General features: G+C 60.4%; 1 protein-coding gene across 1 annotated transcript in view; it reads left to right on the top strand.

Moving 5' to 3' along the window:
• The window catches only part of NR5A2 (nuclear receptor subfamily 5 group A member 2), a gene marked incomplete at its 3' end in the record, with an annotated part of 32,495 nt that extends 11,848 nt beyond the window's left edge, over nucleotides 1-20,647 (top strand). Inside the window, exons 5-8 of the mRNA XM_036440192.1 lie at nucleotides 15,333-15,452; nucleotides 19,888-20,048; nucleotides 20,417-20,423; nucleotides 20,642-20,647. Coding sequence (XP_036296085.1) covers nucleotides 15,333-15,452; nucleotides 19,888-20,048; nucleotides 20,417-20,423; nucleotides 20,642-20,647 — 294 coding nt within the window. The remainder of the gene's footprint in view (nucleotides 1-15,332; nucleotides 15,453-19,887; nucleotides 20,049-20,416; nucleotides 20,424-20,641) is intronic.
• Nucleotides 20,648-20,796: the final 149 nt, after the last annotated feature.

Genomic DNA, 20,796 nt, shown 5'->3' with positions numbered 1-20,796 from the left:
TCTCTCTCTCTCTTCCTCTCTGTAAAAAAAAATCAATAAAATATATTTTTTAAAGTTTAAGAAAAGAAAAAAAAAAGATGCTGAAACAGACCCGCAGGGAGAGCAACGGTGCCTCTCGGTTTCCTGTTTCCTAAGGGGGGATGTGAGAGAGGAGACAGGTACACGGAGCCGCAGGTGGGGGCCAGGGGATGCTGGGAGAACTCCTGGGGCCAGGGGGATGCTGGGAGAACTCCTGGGGACAGGGGGCTGCTGGGAGAACTCCTGGGGCCAGGGGGCTGTTGGGAGAACCCCTGGGGCCAGGGGGATGCTGGGAGAACACTCCTGGCTCTCCAGATCAGCTCCCTTTGGCTTCCCCGCGATAAACCTCTGAGAGGTCCTTTTATGGAGCCCGCGGGTTAATTTTTGGCTAAAACAGAAACACCTGCGGGAAGGGCCTGTGAAAGGGCCATTCGTCACCGGTGCCCTGTGGGAGGCATGGGTCTGTCTTCCACGGGATTTGGAAAGGCGAAGGCGGCCTCGGCTCGTATGGCTCAGTGGGTAGCGCGCTGGGGCCGGGTTTGATTCCGGTCGAGGGCACGTGCCCGGGTTGGGGGGCTCGATCCCCAGTGAGGGGGTGTGCAGGGGGGGCAGCCGCCGATCCATGACGCTCTCTCTCTCATCACGGGTGTTTCTCTCTCCCTTCCTCTCTGACATCAATGCAAACATTACATGAGGATCAATAAGAAATCGATAAGAGGCCAGGGGCTCTCCTCGGCCTTGGCCTCGCCCGCCTCTGGCTCTCGGGACAGCAGGGACTCCTGTTCTGGCGGAGGAAGGAGGGTTCGGGTCACTCGTAGTTAAATATAGAGCCAGGGAGGAATTCCTCTTCCTTTTGTTTACGGGACTTTGTCAGGCAGCAGGGCAGTGGGCAGGCTGAGGCCCGCCCGCCCCCTGCCTTTTACCGGGACCTGCGCTGGGAATGGGGTTTTGAACCAGAACTTGGGGACCAAGTGTGTCTGTCTGTCTCTCTCTCTCTCTCTCTCTCTCTCTCTCTCTCTCTCTCGGAACCAGTTTCCCGGTATTTGCTCTGCACTTGGGCACTTCCTATTGTATTCTGCGGGAGTCTGGTTTATTTCATATTTTTTTAAAAATGCCTGGTTCTGACTCACTAAATTGATTTGATGACACACACACACACACACACACACACACAGACACTCACACACACACACAGATACACACACACACACATACACACACACCCGCCCTCCACCCTCAGGACAGGACCTGTAAGAGGCTGCCTCCTCCTCCTCCACCTCCTCCTCCTCCCTGCGGCCAGGCCTCCCAGACACACACACACACACAATGACACACACACTGACAATGTCACACACACAGAGACACACACACACACACACTGACAATGTCACACACACAGAGACACACACAGAGACACACACACAATCACACACACACACACTGACACACACTGACAATCTCACACACTCACAATCTCACACACACACACAATCACACACACACACAGAGACACACACACACACTGACACACACTGACAATCTCACACACACACTGACAATCTCACACACACACACACACACACACACGCACACACACACACACACACACACGCACCCCCGCCCGCCGCCCCCTCGCTAATGAGCCCGGTCCATCGGATCTGCTAACAGCCGGGGGTCCTCGGGGGGTTCTGGGAACCGAGCGCGGAGACGGAGGAATAAACAGAAACGCGGGTTAATCCGGCTGAGGCGGCCGGGAAGGCGGGGGAGACGCTGCGGCCGGAGGGATCCGGGTCCCAGCCGGCTCCCCTCGGAGGGGGTGCGGGGGGGGGCGGACGGGGCTGGAAAAGGAGCCTCCTTTTTCCTGGTCCTTTAGCCACGCTTTCCGAGCGACTTCCCCAGACTGGGACCCGGCGTCTCCGGCGCGATTCGCCCCGGAAGGCTGTTCGAAAAGCGAACCGTGTTTGTGTGTGTGTTTTTCCATCAGAAATCATGTAAACGGAAGGACTCCGTGCCAGACCCCGACAGAACATCCCCTATTTTATTCCATTTTATTTTTTAAAATATATTCTATTGATCTTTTACAGAGAGGAAGGGAGAGGGAGAGAGAGTTAGGAACATCGATAAGAGAGAAACATCCATCAGCTGCCTCCTGCACGCCCTCCCACTGGGGATGTGCCCGCAACCGAGGTCCATGCCCTTGACCGGAATCGAACCCGGGACCCTTCAGCCTGCAGGCCGACGCTCTATCCACTGAGCCACACCGGTTTCGGCGATGACCCCCTATTTTAACCGTCCTTCTCTGCACAGCACGGTCTCTCCTGCGGTCTGATCTGTCCACACACACACACGTTAGAAACAAAGGCACGAAGTGCCAATGAAAAGGCGACGGACAGTTAAAAAGACGGGAATTTTCAATCGTTATAAGCAGCCGCAAAACAAATAAAAATAAATAAAAAATAACGGGGAAAGAGTCCCAGCCCGATCACCGAGACTCCATCGGCCGTAACGGACTCGGACCCGGGCCTTCCGTCCTCTGTCCCCCGAGGGACGAGTGAGGGGTCCGTCAGGGGGAGAAGCCAATTGTTCGAGGAACGCGGTTCCCCTGTGTTTCTTAAAAAATGTTTTTATTGATGTCAGAGAGGAAGGGAGAGGGAGAGAGACGGAAACATCCGCGATGAGAGAGAACCACGGACCGGCTGCCTCCTGCACGCCCCCCACTGGGGGCACGGGCCTGACCGGGAATCGAACCCTGACCCCTGGGTTCCTAGGCTGATGCTCCACCCCTGAGCCTCCGGGAAGGGTGAGAGCAGTTTGTGTTAAATTGGAACCATAGAGGGAGGGGCTGCCCCAGGGGCTGCCTTAGTCCGTGAACGGGCTGTAACCCTGGCCGGTGCGGCTCAGTGGGCAGAGCGTCGGCCTGCGGACTGAAAGGTCCCGGGTTCAATTCCGGTCAAGGGCATGGACCTTGGTTGCAGGCACATCCCCAGTGGGGGGCGTGCAGGAGGCAGCTGGTGGATGTTTCTCTCTCATCCATGTTTCTCTCTATCCCTCTCCCTTCCTCTCTGTGGAAAATCAATAAAATATGTTAAGAAAGAAAAGAAAGAAAGGAAGGAAGGAAGGAAGGAAGGAAGGAAGGAAGGAAGGAAGGAAGGAAGGAAGAAGAAAGAGAGAGAAAGAAAGAAAGAAACGGGCTGTAATTGGAGGGGCACAGAATGAGGAACACATGGCTAGGCCCCGCCCCCTCCATGGCCCATCTCCCAGGCCACGCCCCCTCCCTGCTCCATCTCCCCGGGCCCCGCCCCTTTCCCTCTGGCCCCGCCCCTCCTGCTGCCCAGCAGCAGAATGGCCCCTCAGCTGTCACAGAGCAGCGGCCGCCTGGGAGCTGAGAAGACCCAGAGCCGCAGGTCGCCCCCGATCGTGGGGAAGCCCTGCCCCTGTCAGACAGCGTCACGTCAGGAGTGAGAGAAACGCCCCACACACATGACTGGGTGTCCCCCCTCCCTGAGCCCGTGTGGGAAGGACTTGTCCCCCGGCCCGGCGCCTGGCCGGTGGGCTTTGCTGGCGGGGGGGGGGCGGGGGGAGATGGCGGGCCGGCTCCCTCTCCTTCCTCCCGGGAGGTCGGCCTCACAGGGCTCGGGGTGCCTCCTGGGGCCACCACGAATTCATCCCAACGCCTGGCTTTATTCCCGACAGCACAGCCAGCCCCGGCCGGTGTGGCTCAGTGGTCAGAGCATTGGCCTGTGGACTGAAGGGTCCCGGGTTCGATTCCGGCCAAGGGCACATGCCCGGGTTGCAGGCTCCATCCCCAGCAGGGGGCGGGCAGGAGGCAGCTGAACCATGACTCTCTCTCATCATTGATTTACCTCTCTCTCTCTCTCTCTCTCTCTCTCTCTCTCCCTCTCTCTCTCTCTCTCTCTCTCTCTCTCTCTCTCCAAACACGCACATTTAAAACAGTGCCACTTATTTCAGACACGTTCTCCTTCGTCCGCCACCCTCCGTCCTCCTCCATCCCGCGGCCCCTTTAAGAGCGCCCCCCACTCCGTCTCCGGGGGAACGGGAGGTCCTCGGCGCCTCTCCCCGCTTCTCGGCCGGCGCGGGGCCGGGGGCGGCGTGGGGATTAGAGGACAAATCCGGGGATTTATCTACAAAACCTGAGCTGAGCGTGGGGGCGTCCTGCGGCCGCCGATCGATGCTGCTGCTAATAATGAGTGTTTTATCTGCGATGATGCCTAAACCCCCCTCCCCGGGGCCTGGCCTCCCACCGCTGCAGCCACAGACCGGCCGGCCGGACACCCAGACACCGGGGCGGCCGGACACCCAGACACCGGCCCGGACACCCAGACACCGGCCCGGACACCCAGACACCGGGGCGGCCGGACACCCAGACACCGGGGCGGCCGGACACCCAGACACCGGGGCGGCCGGACACGGGGTGGCCAGACACCGGGGCGGCCGGACACCCAGACACCGGGGCGGCCGGACACCCAGACACCGGGGCGGCCGGACACCCAGACACCGGCCCGGACACCCAGACACCGGGGCGGCCGGACACCCAGACACCGGCCCGGACACCCAGACACCGGGGCGGCCGGACACCCAGACACCGGGGCGGCCGGACACGGGGTGGCCAGACACCGGCCCGGACACCCAGACACCGGGGCGGCCGGACACCCAGACACCGGGGCGGCCGGACACCCAGACACGGGGGTGGCTGCTACCCCCGTCCCGGTCCTGGTCCCGGTCCCTCCCCCCGTCCCCCGAGCCCGGGTCCCTGACGGCAGACCCAGACCCCACGCCCTGGGCCTCTGAGAGGGTCCCCCACAGGCCACCCCTGGAAAGAAGGGGTGCAGAGACGTGGGTCTCTCGTTTGCCCATTTCTCACCAACGGGAGCTGCTCACCCCAGAAACCGGCGCTTCCCCTGATCTTGCAGCTGCGGCTTTCCCACGGCCCCGAGCCCTCCCCCGTGGCCCTGCAAAAGGGGAGGGGGAACCCCAACATCCCAGCAGGCAGCCGGCCTGGTGCAGTGCGTTCGGTTGGTTCCGAGGCGAAGGGGTGTGTGTGCCTGGGGCCCGGACGGTGCGACCACAGTACCATGGGGAGCCCCGGCCGGTGTGGCTCAGTGGGCAGAGCGCCGGCCTGTGGACTGAAGGGTCCCGGGTTCCATTCCGGTCAAGGACACATGCTCGGGTTGTGGGCGCCATCCCCAGTAGGGGGCGCGATTCTCTCTCGTCATGGATGTTTCAAGCTCGCTCTTCCTTTCCGACATCAATAAAAATATATTTAAAACAAAAGCACACAGGGACCCAGGACACGTTGTCCCACGGCCTCCGACCAATCTAGCTCTCTCTCCCTCTCCCTTCCTCTCTGGAAAAAAATATCAATAGGAAATAAAAATAAATTATTTTTTAAAATATGTTTTATTGATTTTTTTTTACAGAGAGGAAGAGAGAGAAAGAGGAACAGAGAGCTATCGATAGAAACATCGATGAGAGAGAAACATGGACCAGCTGCCTCCTGCACGCCCCCCACTGGGGATGTGCCCGCAACCAAGGTCCGTGCCCTTGACCGGAATCGAACCCGGGACCCTTCAGTCCGCAGGCTGACGCTCCATCACTGAGCCAAACCGGTTTGGGCAAAATAATAATAATAATAATAATAATAATAATAATAAATTGTTTTTAAAAATTATTAAAAACAACACCTAGTTATAGATCCTCCCTCCCCATTCCCCCCCCCCCCCATTGAAATCTGTTTTTAGCTCCTGGGAAACGGGAGTCCGATCTGAGACGGGGTCTAAATATAGACGATTCCTATATTAAAAGAGACGCTATTTACGGGCAATTTGTTACTAAATAAACTCCGAGGGGAACGGGTCTCATCAGCAAAGAGGTGAGGCGACCGAAAAACACACAACACAGGAACTATAAATGACTAACTAGGCCCTATGGGGAGGGAGGGGCTATAAATAACCCCCCAGGCCCGGCCCCGCTATTCTTAGCTCCGGGAACAAAGGAGGGTCCAGAAATAGAATGGGGGGGGGGGGGGCCCGGAGAGCTCGGCCCCGGGCCCCTCGGCGGCCAGGCCAGCGGGCAGGCCGCTGCTCGGAAACGCCTGCGGCTGGCACGGGGCCTCGGGGGTTAACGGCCTCGGCGAGGACGGTTCTGTGTGCTCGTTGGTGTCCGGGCCGAGGAAATGCTTTTCCTGGCGTGTTTGTGTCGCTGGCAGGGCCCTGCTTCCTCCCGCTGGTGGGGCGGAGGGGGGGGGGGGGCGGGAGGTGTGAGGAGGAATGTTATCTGCGCTTCCGCCCCTGGCGGCAGCCTTTCTTGGGCTTATTTGGTTGTGAGCAGGTTGCATGGGTGGTGGCTGGAGGCCGGAGGCAGGAGGGGGCGTGGTGCCCGCCGGGGCCCCTTTTCTCCTTGGCCGCCGGGGAGCTCTGTGGGGCCGGGCAGAGCTTTGGAGAGATCGCTGCACCCGCTTTCCTGGTGGTGGGATGGGGTGGGCCGGGAGAGGGGAGGGACGGGGGCCCCCGCCCCGCACACCGGGGCTAAGCGGAAGGGTTACAAAGTAACTGGGTTCCAGTGGCAGACAGACACGTTGTTACAACTTACAAAGAACGTATCGAGGCGAGGACTGTGTAAAGTAGGGGTGTCGAACTCAATCAGAGAAGGGGCCAAAATCTTTAAAATCCAGCCTAAATCGCGGGCCGAATGGTTTACTGAACAGTCATAAACTGTCATTGTGATGGAAACGCAGCGGAGTGCAGTGATGACAGCGCGGTGCGGGCCACATCGCAAGGCCTGGCGGGACGGATTTGGCCCGCGGGCCTTGTGTTTGACACATGTGGTGTAAAGGATCTAGGATCGTGGTCATACAAAAACAGATCCCTGGCTTCCTAGATAAGCCAATAATATTAGCAAATAGAAGATGGCTTCATTTGCAAATGAAAACAATAGACGGAGCCATCTAAAATGGCCAGCCATTGACCATTTTTTAAATATGTTTTCAGTGGTTTTTAGGGAGAGAGAGAGAGAGAGAAACATGAATCGGCTGCCTCCTGCAACCCCCTCCCTGGGGAGAAGGTCCAGCACGGGGGCACGGGCCCTGACCAGGAATCAGGACCAGTGACCCCTTGGTGCATGGGACACGCTCAGCCAACTGCACCACCCGCGGGAGAGCCCAGCGGCAGGCCGCTCGGTGCACAGAGGGAGGGTGGGGGGGAGGCAGGGAAAAACCACGCCATTGCAGTCAGCTCCGTCTTTTTGTTTTTAAATGTGCTTGTGTTGATCTCTGAGAGGAAGAGAGAGAGAGAGAAACATCCGTGACGAGAGAGAAGGATGGGTCGGCGGCCTCCCGCACGCCCCACCCTGGGGATCGAGCCCGCCACCCCGTCAGGTGCCCTGACCGGGAATCGAACTCCAGACCCTTCCGTCCCCAGGCCGGCGCTCTGCCCACTGAGCCACACCAGCCAGGGCCGGAGTCAACTCGGTCTTGGAAGAGGCCTTGTGAGGGGCCGATAGCCTAGTCAGAGGGGGGAGACAGCCCCCCCAACATGCAGACACCCCCCCGCGGCCGAGACGTCGCTCGGCCTTGGAAAGGACCTGCGTGTTCACGCGGGTGTTATGGCCGCACCACGTGTGTGTCCGTCCGTGGGGGACCCTGTTGGGCTGCAGAACCCGGGCGGGCTTCTCACCTCGTTTTTACAGAAAAAGGGCTCCGCGGGGCGCGGCCCACCCGCTCCCCACGGCCGGCCTGCCCGTCCCTCTCCTTTTCCTAACCATCGGGACGGATCGCGGGCTGGTGCTGATGGAGCCCGAGAGGCCCAGTCCCAAGCACGGGTGTTCGGCTGTGAGTCTGATCAGCAGAGAATCCGACGGAGGAAAAATTACAGCTCCCCCAACTTATTCACATCTCCACGGAGCGGCCAGATGGCGATGATCTCTGAACGCACAGCAATCCGGCCACTCAGTGCGTGCGTGTGATCTCTGAACACATAATAATCTGGCCACAGTGTGTGTGTGTGTGTGTGTGTGTGATCTCTGAACACATAATAATCTGGCCACAGTGTGTGTGTGTGTGTGTGTGATCTCTGAACACATAATAATCTGGCCACAGTGTGTGTGTGTGTGTGTGTGTGTGTGTGTGTGTGAGATCTCTGAACACATAATAATCTGGCCACAGTGTGTGTGTGTGTATGTGTGTGTGTGTGTGAGATCTCTGAACACATAATAATCTGGCCACAGTGTGTGTGTGTGTGTGTGTGTGTGTGATCTCTGAACACATAATAATCTGGCCACAGTGTGTGTGTGTGTGTGTGTGTGTGTGAGATCTCTGAACACATAATAATCTGGCCACAGTGTGTGTGTGTGTGTGTGTGTGTGTGTGAGATCTCTGAACACATAATAATCTGACTATGTATGTTATATTATACACACACACACACACACACACACACATCAGAGGCCCGGTACATGAATCCGTGCATGGGTGGGGCCCGGCCAGCCTGGCCAGGGGGAGAGGACACGGGCGGTTGGCCGGCCTGCCTGCTGGTCGAACTCCTGGTCGAGGGGACCATTTGCACATGAGCCTTTTATTCTGCGGGACGGACCCGGAGCGGCCAGAAGATTATGCGTTCGGAGATCCTCCTCCTCTGGGCGCTCCCGGTGTTTTCCCAGGAGCAGTCGAGGTAGTCCTTACTTTAAAAAGCCGTCGTGTGGGGGTGGATTTCCAGGCCAGGAAGTCAGGAAGATGTGACACTGAGTAGAAAGACTGCCTTTTTGAAAACATCAAGGACGTCGGCTCCCCGCCACCTGTGAGTCCCGGTAACAGAGGTCGCGTCCCGGCCGCTCGGGGACTAGACTGATCTCTCCCCGGAGAAGTTTTATCCTTTCCCCCGCGCGGGCCGACAGCTCTGTGATTATCTCGCCCCGTGATTTATTCACGGCGTTTCTGAGTGCCTCCCGCGCGCAATGTCAGACAAGGTAAACAATACGTTACACGCCGGGTCCTTCGGAAACGTTTTTAAAAAATACAGCCCTCGCCCGTCTGGCTCAGTGGGTAGGGCGTCCGCCCTGGGTCCAAAGGGTCCCGGGTTCGATTCCGGGCAAGGGCATGGACCTCGGTGGCAGGCTCCTCCCCCGTCCTGGTTGGGGGGGTGAGCCTGGCTGGGGAGGGAGGGGGTTAACAAAACAAAACAGCCCTGGCCGGTGTGGCTCAGTGGAAAGAACAATGCCCTGCAGACTGAGAGGTCCCGGGTTCGATTCCCGCTCAGGGCACAGGCCCGGGGGGCGGGCTCCGTCCCCAGTGGGGGGCGTGCGGGAGGCAGCCGGTCCGTGATCCTCTCTCTCTCCCCGTGGATGCTTCTCTCTTTCTCTCCTTCTCCCTTCCTCTCTGACATCCATAAACACATATTTTTGAAAACAAGGAAACCCATAAATCTTAATGTCCCTGTAACTCAGTGCCCGCCTTGCTTTCTCCCACCGACATCACCCGCTCCCCGTATCGGCATTTCCTTCCAAATCAGCGAAGGCCCTTCTCACCCCAAACCGAGAGGAGGCGGGGGCGTCGGCCTGGAACGCCGGTGGTGGGCGCCTCCTGCTCCCGTCCTCCCCGCACAGACAAGGTGCCCGTGACCTTGAACCTGATTGACAGCCCAGGGTCCAGGGCCGAGGTGAGAGTCCCGCCCCCTCTCCCCTCCCTGTGGGTCCCGCCTGGGCGTCTCCCAGGCCGAGGGGAGGGGCGGGGAGGCCGGGAGGTGGGATTTCGGAGGGTCCTGCCCGTCAGAACAGACACCTTCACAAACACCACGTCTCCGTCGGAGGAGGGCGGGCACCTGGCCTCCATCCCAGGGCAGAATAGACAAGACACCTTTTTTCTCTTTTCTTCTCTTCTCTTCTCTTCTCTTCTCTTCTCTTCTCTTCTCTTCTCTTCTCTTCTCTTCTCTTTTTCTTTTCTTTTCTTTTCTTTTCTTTTCTTTTCTTTTCTTTTCTTTTCTTTTCTTTTCTTTTCTTTCCTTTTCCCCACCGCCTTTCCTTCAGTAATAACCTTCCCCCTGGCTGCATACACTCCCCCAGCCCCGGTCCCGACACCTCCCGAGCCCAGGGACAGACAGACGGCCTTCCCTGCCCCGGACGGATGGACGGACGGCCTTCCCAGCCCCTGACGGACAGACGGACGGACGGACGGCCTTCCCAGCAGGGCGCGGAGGCTTCCCGCGCTCCTTCCCATCATAAACCCGGGCTGGGACTCCCTGGCGAGCGGGCGGCGGTGGGGCCGGGCGGTGTGGGTGAGCCGGCGGCTCCCGGAGGCAGCGGCCGCCATCGGTGTGGGAGTCGGAAACAGATGGCCCCGGACAGGCCGTTTGTTGTCACCGCGAGGCCCGTGCTTCCCCGGACGGACGGAGAGGGAGGAATGCGGTGACTCACGCCCAGGAATGCCGAGCGGCCGCTGCTTTTTCTGGTTTTTCTTGTGTGTGTGTGTGTGTGTGTGTGTGTGTCTGTGTGTGAGGGGGGGGGGGTGTTGTTTTTTTGGCTGCCCACCTTGTATCTGCTCTCCATCGCAGCCCCGCGGTCGGCAAACCGCGGCTCGCGAGCCACCGGCGGCTCCGGGGCCCCTGCAGGGCGGCTCTTCCACGGAACGCCACGGCCCAGGCGGGTCTGTGTGGGGGACGTGGCGTGGGAGGACTTTTACGTTTAAAAAAACGTGGCTCTCCAGAGACGTGTCCGTCGTGGAGCTGGTGGTGTCGGCTCTGCGGACGGAGGGGTTTGCCGACCTCGGCGTTAGGATAATTGCGTGGAGGGGAGCGTCTTTTCCGTTTGGGGGGACGGGGCCCCGAGTCTGCTTCTAAGCGGAGGGAGCCTGGTCCGTGGCCGACGGGAAGCGGGAGGGGTCTCGCTTGGAGGGGAGAAGCCAGGGCGATGCATGGCGGTTCTGTTAACAGCCCCCTCCCCATCTTCTTGTTTATTTCCTTTGTGTTTTTAAATATAGTTTACTGATTCTTTACAGAGAGGAGGGGAGAGGGAGAGAGAGCCAGAAACATCGATGAGAGAGAAACATCCATCAGCTGCCTCCTGCACGCCCCCCACTGGGGATGTGCCTGCCACCAAGGCACATGCCCTTGGCGGGAATCGAACCCGGGACCCTTCAGTCCGCAGGCCGACGCTCTATCCACTGAGCCACACCGGTGAGGGCACTTTTTCTCTCCCCCCCCCCCCCCGCCTTACATGAGACATAACTCGCCACGGCGATGCGCCTTCCTGAGTGGTGTCACGTCTCCAGAAACCCTAACCGCCCGCTCCCCCCACCCCCGCCCCAACACCCCCACCAGCACAAGGATAAACCCGCCACCTGCATACAGCTTCCTCTCTCCCTTCCTCACTGTCACGCCTCGGCCCTCGGAGGAGCAGCTGAAACAGCAGCGGCTGCCCTGGCCAGTGTGGCTCAGTGGGTAGGGCATCGCCCTGCAGACCCAACGGTCCCGGGTTCGATCCCGCTCAAGGGCACGTCCCTCGGTGGCAGGCTCCTCCCCGGCCCAGGGCCCCACCCGGACGAGGCTGGTGCTGGAGGCGGCAACTCATTAACTCTCTGTGGACACTTCTCTCTGTCTTTCCCTCTCTCTAAAGATCGCTGGGAAAGTACCCTCAAGGGTAGGATAAAATAATAATAATAATAATAATAATAATAATAATAATAATAATAGCTGAAACCGGTGTGGCTCAGTGGATAGAGCATCAGCCTGAGGACTGAAAGGTCCCGGGTTCGATTCCGCTCAAGGGCATGGACCTTGGTTGCGGGCACATCCCCAGTAGTAGGCGGCTGATCGATGTTTGTAACTATCTCTCTCCCTTTCTCTCTGTAAAAAATCAATAAAATATATATATATATATATTTTTTTTAATTTAAAAAATAATAATAATAGTAAAACAGCCGGCGCCCCAACCCCCTCCCCGGCTCCCTTTCCTGCCGTCCCCATCCTGCCTGTGCCTCCGTCCCCGTGACCAGGGTGAGAGCCGACAGGGTGGCCGATCCCGGCACGCCCAGCCGGAGGCGGCAGCAGCCAGGAGCCGGCATCTGGGGTGTGGGGGAGCCCCCCGGGCCCCGAGCCCCAGGGCCGCCCTCGGAGCTGGCCGGAGGGGATTTCCACCAGGAGGCCCGGCCCGGCCCGGCCCGGTCACTGTCCACGCTGGAGCCCCCGAGTCCGTCTGCGGTCCCCCGCGCGTCCTCCCCGCCGTGTCACCGAGGTCAGCGGCTGGCGGTGACAAACGGCCCTCGCCCCGCGCCGCGGGCAGGCATTTGTCAGGCCCCCGGGCCATTGCCTCTGAGTTATGGCGGCGGCCGCTCGCGGCTCCGGGCGGCGGTGACGGGGGCCGGCGGCCGCCAAGGGCAGGGTCGCTCCGGCTGAAGGACGCGGGAACAGGTGGAAGGTTAATGGCGCCGCGGCCGCCCGCGCGCGCGGCGTGATGTATGGGCCGCGGCCCGCGCGCGATCGGCGCCGGAGATATATTATTCCATTTGGGAGCGGCGCGCCCCGGCCGCTGATGGATGGCCGCCGTCCGCCGCGGCTGCTGGCGGGGCCGCGGGCCCCGCGCCCGACATGAAAATTGTGCTGAGCTCCGGGCTTTCCCTCCCGACCATCGGACGGAACGGACGGCCCGGCTGCCTTCGGGGAGGGGCCCGGGTGGGGCCGGGGCGGCGGCAGCTGCTGCTTTATTATTATTTTTTTTAAAATATGTTGTATTGATTTTTACAGAGAGGAAGGGAGAGGGACAGAGAGCTAGAAACATCGATGAGAGAGAAACATCCGTCAGCTGCCTCCTGCACGCCCCCCACTGGGGATGTGCCCGCCACCAAGGTACATGCCCCTGACCGGAATCGAACCCGGGACCCTCCAGTCCGCAGGCCGACGCTCTATCCACTGAGCCGCACCGGCTTCGGCGACTTTTAACCCTCTCCCCAGGGTATCTTCCCCGTGATCTTCAGAGAGAGGGGAAGACGGAGAGAAACACCGACGGAGAGAAGACGCACGCCCATGGCCTGCCTCCTGCTTGACTCCTGGGCTGGGCAGGAGCCGGCCCCTGAGGGACATGCCCTGGAGCGGGATCGAACCCGGGACCGTTCGGTCCGCGTGGCCGGCCACGCTACCCACTGAGCAGCACTAGCCGGGGCGGCTGCTGCTTATTTCGGCCATTCCTCTCGAACCCGGAGCCAAGGGGGGTGAGAGAGGCGCGTGCCTTCATTCCCACGGAACGGGGGAAGGAGGGCAGCACCCCAGAAAGCAGGGGGAAGGGGTGGGAGGGTGAGTGGGTGGTTCAGGGGGCAGTGGCCTTGGTGTTCAAACATTGCTCACTGGTGCGGCTGAGCGTGGACCTGTGAACCAGGAGGTCGGGGTTCGGTTCCCGGACGGGGCACAGGCCCGGGTGGCCGGCTCCAGCCCCAGTGGGGGGCGTGCGGGAGGCAGCCGGTCCCTGATTCTCTCTCCTCCTGGACGTTTCTCTCTCTCTCCCTCTCCCTGCCTCTCTGACGTCCACAAAAACATAGTTTTAAACACCGACAACACGCACGCAGGTGCGTCGCTGGGGTGGGAGGGAGGCGCGGCCGCTTTCAGGTTTCCCCTCGTGTCGTGTTTCCCGAATGGCCCTGAGGAGAGGCGGGGACGGAGAGGGGGGAGGCGGGAGGGGAGGCGGGAGGGGAGACGGGCCGTCCGGAAAAGAAGCTTTTGCAGAAAAACCCCGGGCGGGGCTCCTAGCAAGCTGCGCCCGAGGGCTCTGACTGCACCAGGGAGGCCAACCGGCTGCTGGTGCAGGGCCCCGGCCGCTGGTGCCCGGCCTGGAATGAGCCCAGAGCGGCCTCTGCCGGGCTGAGTGCCCCCGAGTCCGTGGCCCCCCCCTGGCCCCCGCCTTCGAGGCCCACGGAGCCGGTCGAACCCGCGCCAAGCCTGGGGGCCAGCGGCTGCGGAGCTGTGGCCGGGAGCCAGGGCCGGCTTTTAAATGTGATGGTGAGACCGGTGTGGCTCAGTGGATAGGGCGTCGGCCTGCGGACGGAAGGGTCCCGCTGGGTTCAATTCCGGGCGCCTGGCCCAACCATCTCCCCCCAATAAACCTACCCCGCCCCCCGCCGGGGCATGGGTCCTGGGTCTCTGCCTCGGGGAGCTCGTGGGGAGCACAGAGGACGCCCAGCCTGCACATCTGTCAGGGCCCCGGCCCCCAGGCTCCCAGGGCCACCTGCCCGCCCAGCGATGACTCCACTCGAGGCCGGGACCCTCCAGAGCCGGGAAGCCATGGTGGTCTCCAACCCTCGGGGCCGCTTATTGTTGCAAAATTAGAATAACAAATGCTGCCGCCCCCCCACACACACCCGAGGCCTGAGCTCCCTCCCTCCCTCCCTCCACCGGGGCCTCCTCGCTCCCGGCTCCGCCATCCACCTCACAGCCCCCGAGGGCCCGCCGTGCGGTGCGTGTGAGCGTGCAATCACCCGCGTTACCGAAACACGCTCGTTAGCGCTCCGAGCCGCCGGCTTAACGACGCCCTTAATTAAATCCTGACGAGCCCGAGGTCACGGGTGGGAGAGGGGGAGGGGAGGCGGGGGAGGGGCCGGTTCCCAGCAGGAGGCGGGAGCTCTGGTTTCCTGGTGCACAGAGCGCTCGCGCGCGCTCGCCCTCTCTCTCTCTCTCTCTCTCTCTCTCTCTCTCTCTCTCTCTCTCTCTCTCTCTCGGCCTGAATGCCCCCCTGGGGGAGGGACGGCCCGGAGAGAGGGGACGCCCCCCGCCCTCAGCCTGTCTGAGGGAGGACGTTTGTTCGTCATCCTCGGCCTCGGAAAACCTCGGGCCACGGGGACCAGGCTGAACGGCAGCCAGGGTGCGAGCCGCGCTTCGTAAAGACAGAGGGCCTTCCATTCGGGGCGCCCCGGCCTGTCTGCGCGCAGACAGCCCCCCCACCTCCCCCCGGAACAAAACCGTTACTTCTCCGCTGTCCTTAGGGGGCGGTGCGCACCCGGATGCTCCGCATCCGTGAGGGACGGGTTTCCCGTTTGTCGTTGTCCTGGCCGGTGAGGCTCAGCGGATGGAGCGCCCGCCTGGGGACGGGAGGGTCCCGGGTTCGACGCCGGTCAAGGGCGCATGCCCAGGTTGTGGGCTCCATCTCTCTCACCATTCATGCTTCTATCTCTCCCTCTTTTGTGTGTGTATATATATACACACACACACACACATTTATATATTTTAAAATAACAATAAAATTACGGGGAGGGGCAGGGGCTGGGGGAGGAACCTGGGAGAGGGGGAAATTTCCTGGGGGCTCACGGGGGGCGTCTGTCTCGGCAGGTGGACGACCAGATGAAGCTGCTGCAGAACTGCTGGAGTGAGCTGCTCATCCTGGACCACCTCTTCCGGCAGGTGGTGCACGGGAAGGACGGCTGCATCGCGCTGGTTACCGGGCAACAGGTGGGTGCGGGGGGGGGGGGGTGCAGGAGGGGGAAGAGGAGGAGGGGGAGGGGGCGGAGGAGGGGCCAGGAGCCCCCTGTGCGTGGAGGGGGCGGACGGCGGCGGGGGTGGGGGGCGAGGGGGGAGGCAGGAAATCCCGCAGGCGCCCGTGTCCGGTGGGACGGTCACCAGGGACCTGTCCGGCCTGCGGGGCTCCGAGGGCCCGAACAACCACTGGGTCAGAATCTGCAATCAGCCCGGCCGGCGTGGCTCAGGGGTGAGCCTCTGCCTAGGAGCCAGGAGGCCAGGGTGCGAGTCCCCGTCCAGGGCACAGGCCCGGGCTGCGGGCTCCATCCTAATTCCGGGGCGTGCAGGAGGCAGCCGGCCCGTGGTTCTCCCCCGCCCTGGATGTTTCTGCCGCTCTCGCCCTGCCTCTCAGAAATCAATAAAAAAAAAAAACATTTTTTTAAAAAATGAGAATAAATGAAGGCGGACTCGGTGTCCTGGTAAGTGGACGGCTCGGCCTCGGCCTGGCTCCAGCGTCCGGCCGGCCACCAATGGCGTTTTGTTTGTTTTTCTAATCCTCCCCCGAGGGTATTTTCGCATTGATTTTTAGAGAGAGCGGCAGAGAGCGGCGGAGAGACAGACAGAGAGAGAAGCATCCATGTGAGAGAGACACGCCGATGGGCTGCCTCCTGCGTGGCCTGGGCCTGGGACTGACCTTGCCGCCCAGGCACAGGCCCTCGACCGGAATCGAAACCGGAACCTTGTAGCCCTCAGCTTGGCGCCCCACCCACTGAGCCACACCAGCCGGGGCACGTGTGTGTGTGTGTGTGTGTGTGTATGTGTGTGTGTGTGTGTGTGTGGAACCGCAGCAGCACGGATCTGCAGGGAGAGGCCGCCTCCACCCCCATCCCTGCCCCCTCCCTCCCTCTTCCCCCTCTCCTTGCCCTCCCTGCCTCCTCCCTCCCTCCCTCTTTCCCTCCTCCTCCTCTCCCTGCCTCCTCCCTCCCTCCCTCTCTCTACCCCCCGCCCCTCCCTGCCCACCGGGAGCCGCATTGGAAGAACAGACTCGGCCACAAATTAATGTGATTTCCTTTCCTCGGCGGGCAGCTCAGCGATGGAGCGGCTGAGCCTGCTCCTCCGAGCGCCCAGGCCGGCCCCTTGGAAACGGCCTCCCCCGTGCTCACTCCCCTAAGTGCTGCCGGGCGGACAATTACCGCTGAGCGGGAAGGCACGGCCTGTCTCCGGGGCCGGCCGCGGAGGGGCGGGGGGCGGGGGGCTCTGGGCCTGGCTGCCCAGGTCCTGGCATCACCAGCGGGAGGAGGGGACCCCCTGAGGGGGGGCCGCCCCGCACCTGAACCCCGGCCCGATTCCTCTAGCTCTTTCTTTCCCCTACAGGGGCGGCCAGATGATGATGATCTCTGAACCCATAAGAATCTGGCCACTCAGTGAGAGAGAGTGTGTGTGTGTGTGTGTGTGTGTGTGTGTGTGTGTGGTAGAGGCCCGGTGCATGAATGCGTGCACGGGTGGGGTCCGGCCAGCCTGGCCAGGGGGAGGGGACGTGGGCGGCTGGCCGGCCTGCCTGCTGGTCACACGCCTGGTCGAGGGGACCATTTGCATATTGGCCTTTTATTCTATAGGATGTGCGCTGAGTGGCTAGGCTATTATGTGTTTAGAGACCATAACAATCAGGCCACTCGGTGTGGATAAGGCGCCCACAAAAACGTAGGCACACGTTCACTGCTGATAATGCACTTGATTTTGAAAAGGACCTGCGTGTTAACCAACACTGATTGTATAATCATTCAACGTGTGTGTGTATACGCGCGCGCACGCACACACACACACACACGCCTTTTTTTATTTTACCACTCTGGCCACTCAGTGTATATTTTTTTAATTACTGACTTCAGAGAGGAGGGGAGGGGAGAGAGACAGAGACACCCATGATGAGAGAGCATCACGGACCGGCTGCCTCCCGCACGCCCCCCACTGGGGACGGAGCCCGCACCCCGGGCCTGTGCCCCGACCGGGAATCGAACCCTGGCCTCCTGGCTCCTGGGTCGATGCTCCGCCCCGGAGCCACGCGGCCGGGCCGTGAGCTGGGCAGGCAGTGGCCGCACGGTGTGTGCCTGTCCCAGCCCAGCTGTCCGCGTCCTGGTTCGCCAGAGGCAGAAGCCAGAGCCGCTGGTCTGAGACCCTGATGCTGAGACGGGAGGGCGGAGGCCGGCCCGGCCGCCCCGGGGGACCGCTCCCCACGCAGCCGACTCCCCGCACACTGACGGACGCCTTCGGGGGGGCCCCCCCCGGACGCACCCCTTCCCTCGCTCTCGCGGACACGGGCGCTCTCGGCGGAGGCTGAACATCAGACTCATCATCTTCACACAATGAGGAGTCGCATCCATTCCGCCTCCTGTTTTAATTGCAAATTCCACTCCGGGGACCGGTCCCTCCTGCCCCGGAGGCAGCCCGCGCCGCTCTCCCGTAGACGCGAGGGCAGTCAATTATGCTAATGAAATGTCGATAAATATAAAAATTTCATGCACGCGGGCCAGGGCGGGCGGGCCAGGGCGGGCGGGGCCCCTCGGCCTCCCGGGCAGGCTGTGCGGCTGCTGCTGCTGCTGCTGCTGCTGCAATATTAACGGCCGGCGGGACCGCGTGCCAGAGCAGCGGGCAGACCGGACGGGCGCCGGTCCACACCGGCCGCCCCGGGCCCCTCAGCCACCCGGGTCCCCTTGTTATAAGGGAACTAACTTCCCGTCCCCGTGAGGAACCGATGACGGGGCACCAATTTTGTTTGGTTTTTATGGAAAAGGAAATCAGCCTTTTTCTGCTTTGTTTCCTCCACCGGGAAGTGGTTGTCCTCAGCCATCAGATCAGAGCCCGGCTGGTGTGGTGCGGACCCGAGGGTCCCAGGTTTGATTCTAGTCCAAGGCCTGTGCCCGGGTGGTGGGCTCCATCCCCAGGGCAGGAGGCCGCCGATGGGCGCTTCTCTCGCATCATGGATGTTTCTCTCTCTCTCTGAAGTCAATTTTAAAACATGTATTTAAAAAAAAAAAAAAAAAGCTTAATCTTAGGTGATGATGCAATTTCACAATAGAAAGAAAGGTGTGTGTGTGTGTGTGTGTGTGTGTGTGTGTCACACACACTTTGAATGACTGTAAAGTCAGTGTTGGTTAACATGCAGTTCATTCTCAAAATCAAGTGCCTTAGCAGCTGTTAACGTGTGTCTACATTTCCGGGGGCTCCTTATCTACACGGAGCGGCCAGAGGAGGATGGTCTCTGAACGCATCATCATCCGGGCACTCAGTGTACATCCTATATCATAAAAGGCTCCTATGCAAACGGTCCCCTCGACCAGGAGTGCGACCAGCAGGCAGGCCGGCCGACCGCCCACGTCCCCGCCCCCTGGCCAGGCTGGCCGGACCCCACCCATGCACGGATTCATGCACCGGGCCTCTGATATATATATATATGAGATATAAATATACATATCTATAGATAGATGATAGATACACACACACACGAGAGAGACGGAGAGATAGATATATAAATATAGATATCTATAGATAGATAGATAGAGAGACGGAGAGATAGATATATAAATATAGATATCTATAGATAGATAGATAGATAGATAGATAGATAGAAAGATAGATGGATGGATGGATAGATAGATAGATAGATAGATGGATGGATACACACACACACATACGAGAGAGAGACGGAGAGATAGATATATAAATATAGATATCTATAGATAGATAGAAAGATAGATGGATGGGTGGATGGATAGATAGATAGATACACACACACACACACTGAGTGGCCAGATGATTATGCGTTCAGAGATCATCCCCATCTGGCCGCTCCGAGTAGAGAGGCTGCAGTAAAAATCTAGCATTCAGTCCAAACCTGTTCCCTGCCAAGCCACGGACACGCCTCCATGTATCAGAACCGTCATGGTCCCTTTGGTGGTCCCGGCCGGCACGTGTCTCCTGCGGCCACGGGGCCCCTCACGCCGTTACACACGGCAGCGGCCTGTTCCACACACACACACACACACACACACACACACACACGGCAGCGGCCTGTTCCCCACACACACACACACACACACACACACACACACACACGGCAGCGGCCTGTTCCACACACACACACACACACACACACACACACACACACGGCAGCGGCCTGCCCCCCCTCCCCCCCCCCCACACACACACACACACACGGCAGCGGCCTGTTCCCCCCCCACACACACACACACACACACACACACACACGGCAGCGGCCTGTTCCACACACACACACACACACACGGCAGCGGCCTGCCCCCCACACACACACACACACACACACACAGCAGCGGCCTGTTCCCCCCACACACACACACACACACACGCGGCGGGCCGGGCGGCGGGCGGGCTGACCCCCCCTCTGTTGCAGGTGGATTACTCCATCATCGCTGCGCAGGCGGGGGCCACGCTGAGCAGCCTGCTGGGCCACGCCCAGGACCTCGTGGCCAAGCTGCGGGACCTGCAGGTGGACCAGCGGGAGTTCGTGTGCCTCAAGTTCCTGGTGCTCTTCAGCCTGGGTGAGGACCCCGGGCGCTCCCCCGGCCGGGCTCTGGGGGGGCTCCGGTCCACACGTGGCTTCCCTTCGCCGAGGCCACGCCCTCCGCCCACGGGAGCGTGGCTGGATGCATGCCCGGCGGGCAGCCCTCTCGGACGGGCCGGGGGCGGGAGAGCGGCCGCCAGTCTGAGATCCGGGGTCTTCTCCCTGCACGGCCACGGCGAGGCGGGCTGGGGGCGTTACGTGGCGTTTGGTGGGGGCCGTGGGGGGCGTGGGGCGCGGAGGCTGGCCGGCGGGTGTCGGCATGGATCCGTCTTTCTGCCGGGACTGTCCCCTGAGTCTTTCGTTTCTGCTTGCTGCCTGGGCTGTGGTTATTCTTGTGAAATGTGAATCGCAATAGTCAAGAACCTGTTTCTCTTAAAAAAAAAAATTAATTAAAAAAATATATATATATTGATTTCAGAGGGAGGAAGAGGGAGAGGGAGATAGAGACATCCATGAGGAGCCCTGACTGGTGTGGCTCAGTGGATAGAGTGTCATCCTGCAGACTCAGGAGTTCCGGGTTCGATTCCAGTCAAGAGCCTGTACCTTGGTTGTGGGCACATGCCCAGTAGGGGGCGTGCAGGAGGCAGCTGATGGATGTTTCTAACTCTCTGTGCCTGTCCCTTCCTCCCTGTAAAAAAAAAAAATCAATAAATATATATGTTTTTTTATGAAAAGAAACACCCATAATGAGAGAGAATCACGAATCGGCTGCCTCCCGCACGCCTCCTTCCTGGGGAT

The sequence above is a fragment of the Pipistrellus kuhlii genome, unplaced genomic scaffold, assembly GCF_014108245.1.
Source record: "Pipistrellus kuhlii isolate mPipKuh1 unplaced genomic scaffold, mPipKuh1.p scaffold_m20_p_166, whole genome shotgun sequence".
Lineage (NCBI taxonomy): Eukaryota > Metazoa > Chordata > Mammalia > Chiroptera > Vespertilionidae > Pipistrellus > Pipistrellus kuhlii.
This window is presented reverse-complemented; position numbering and strand designations above follow the sequence as displayed.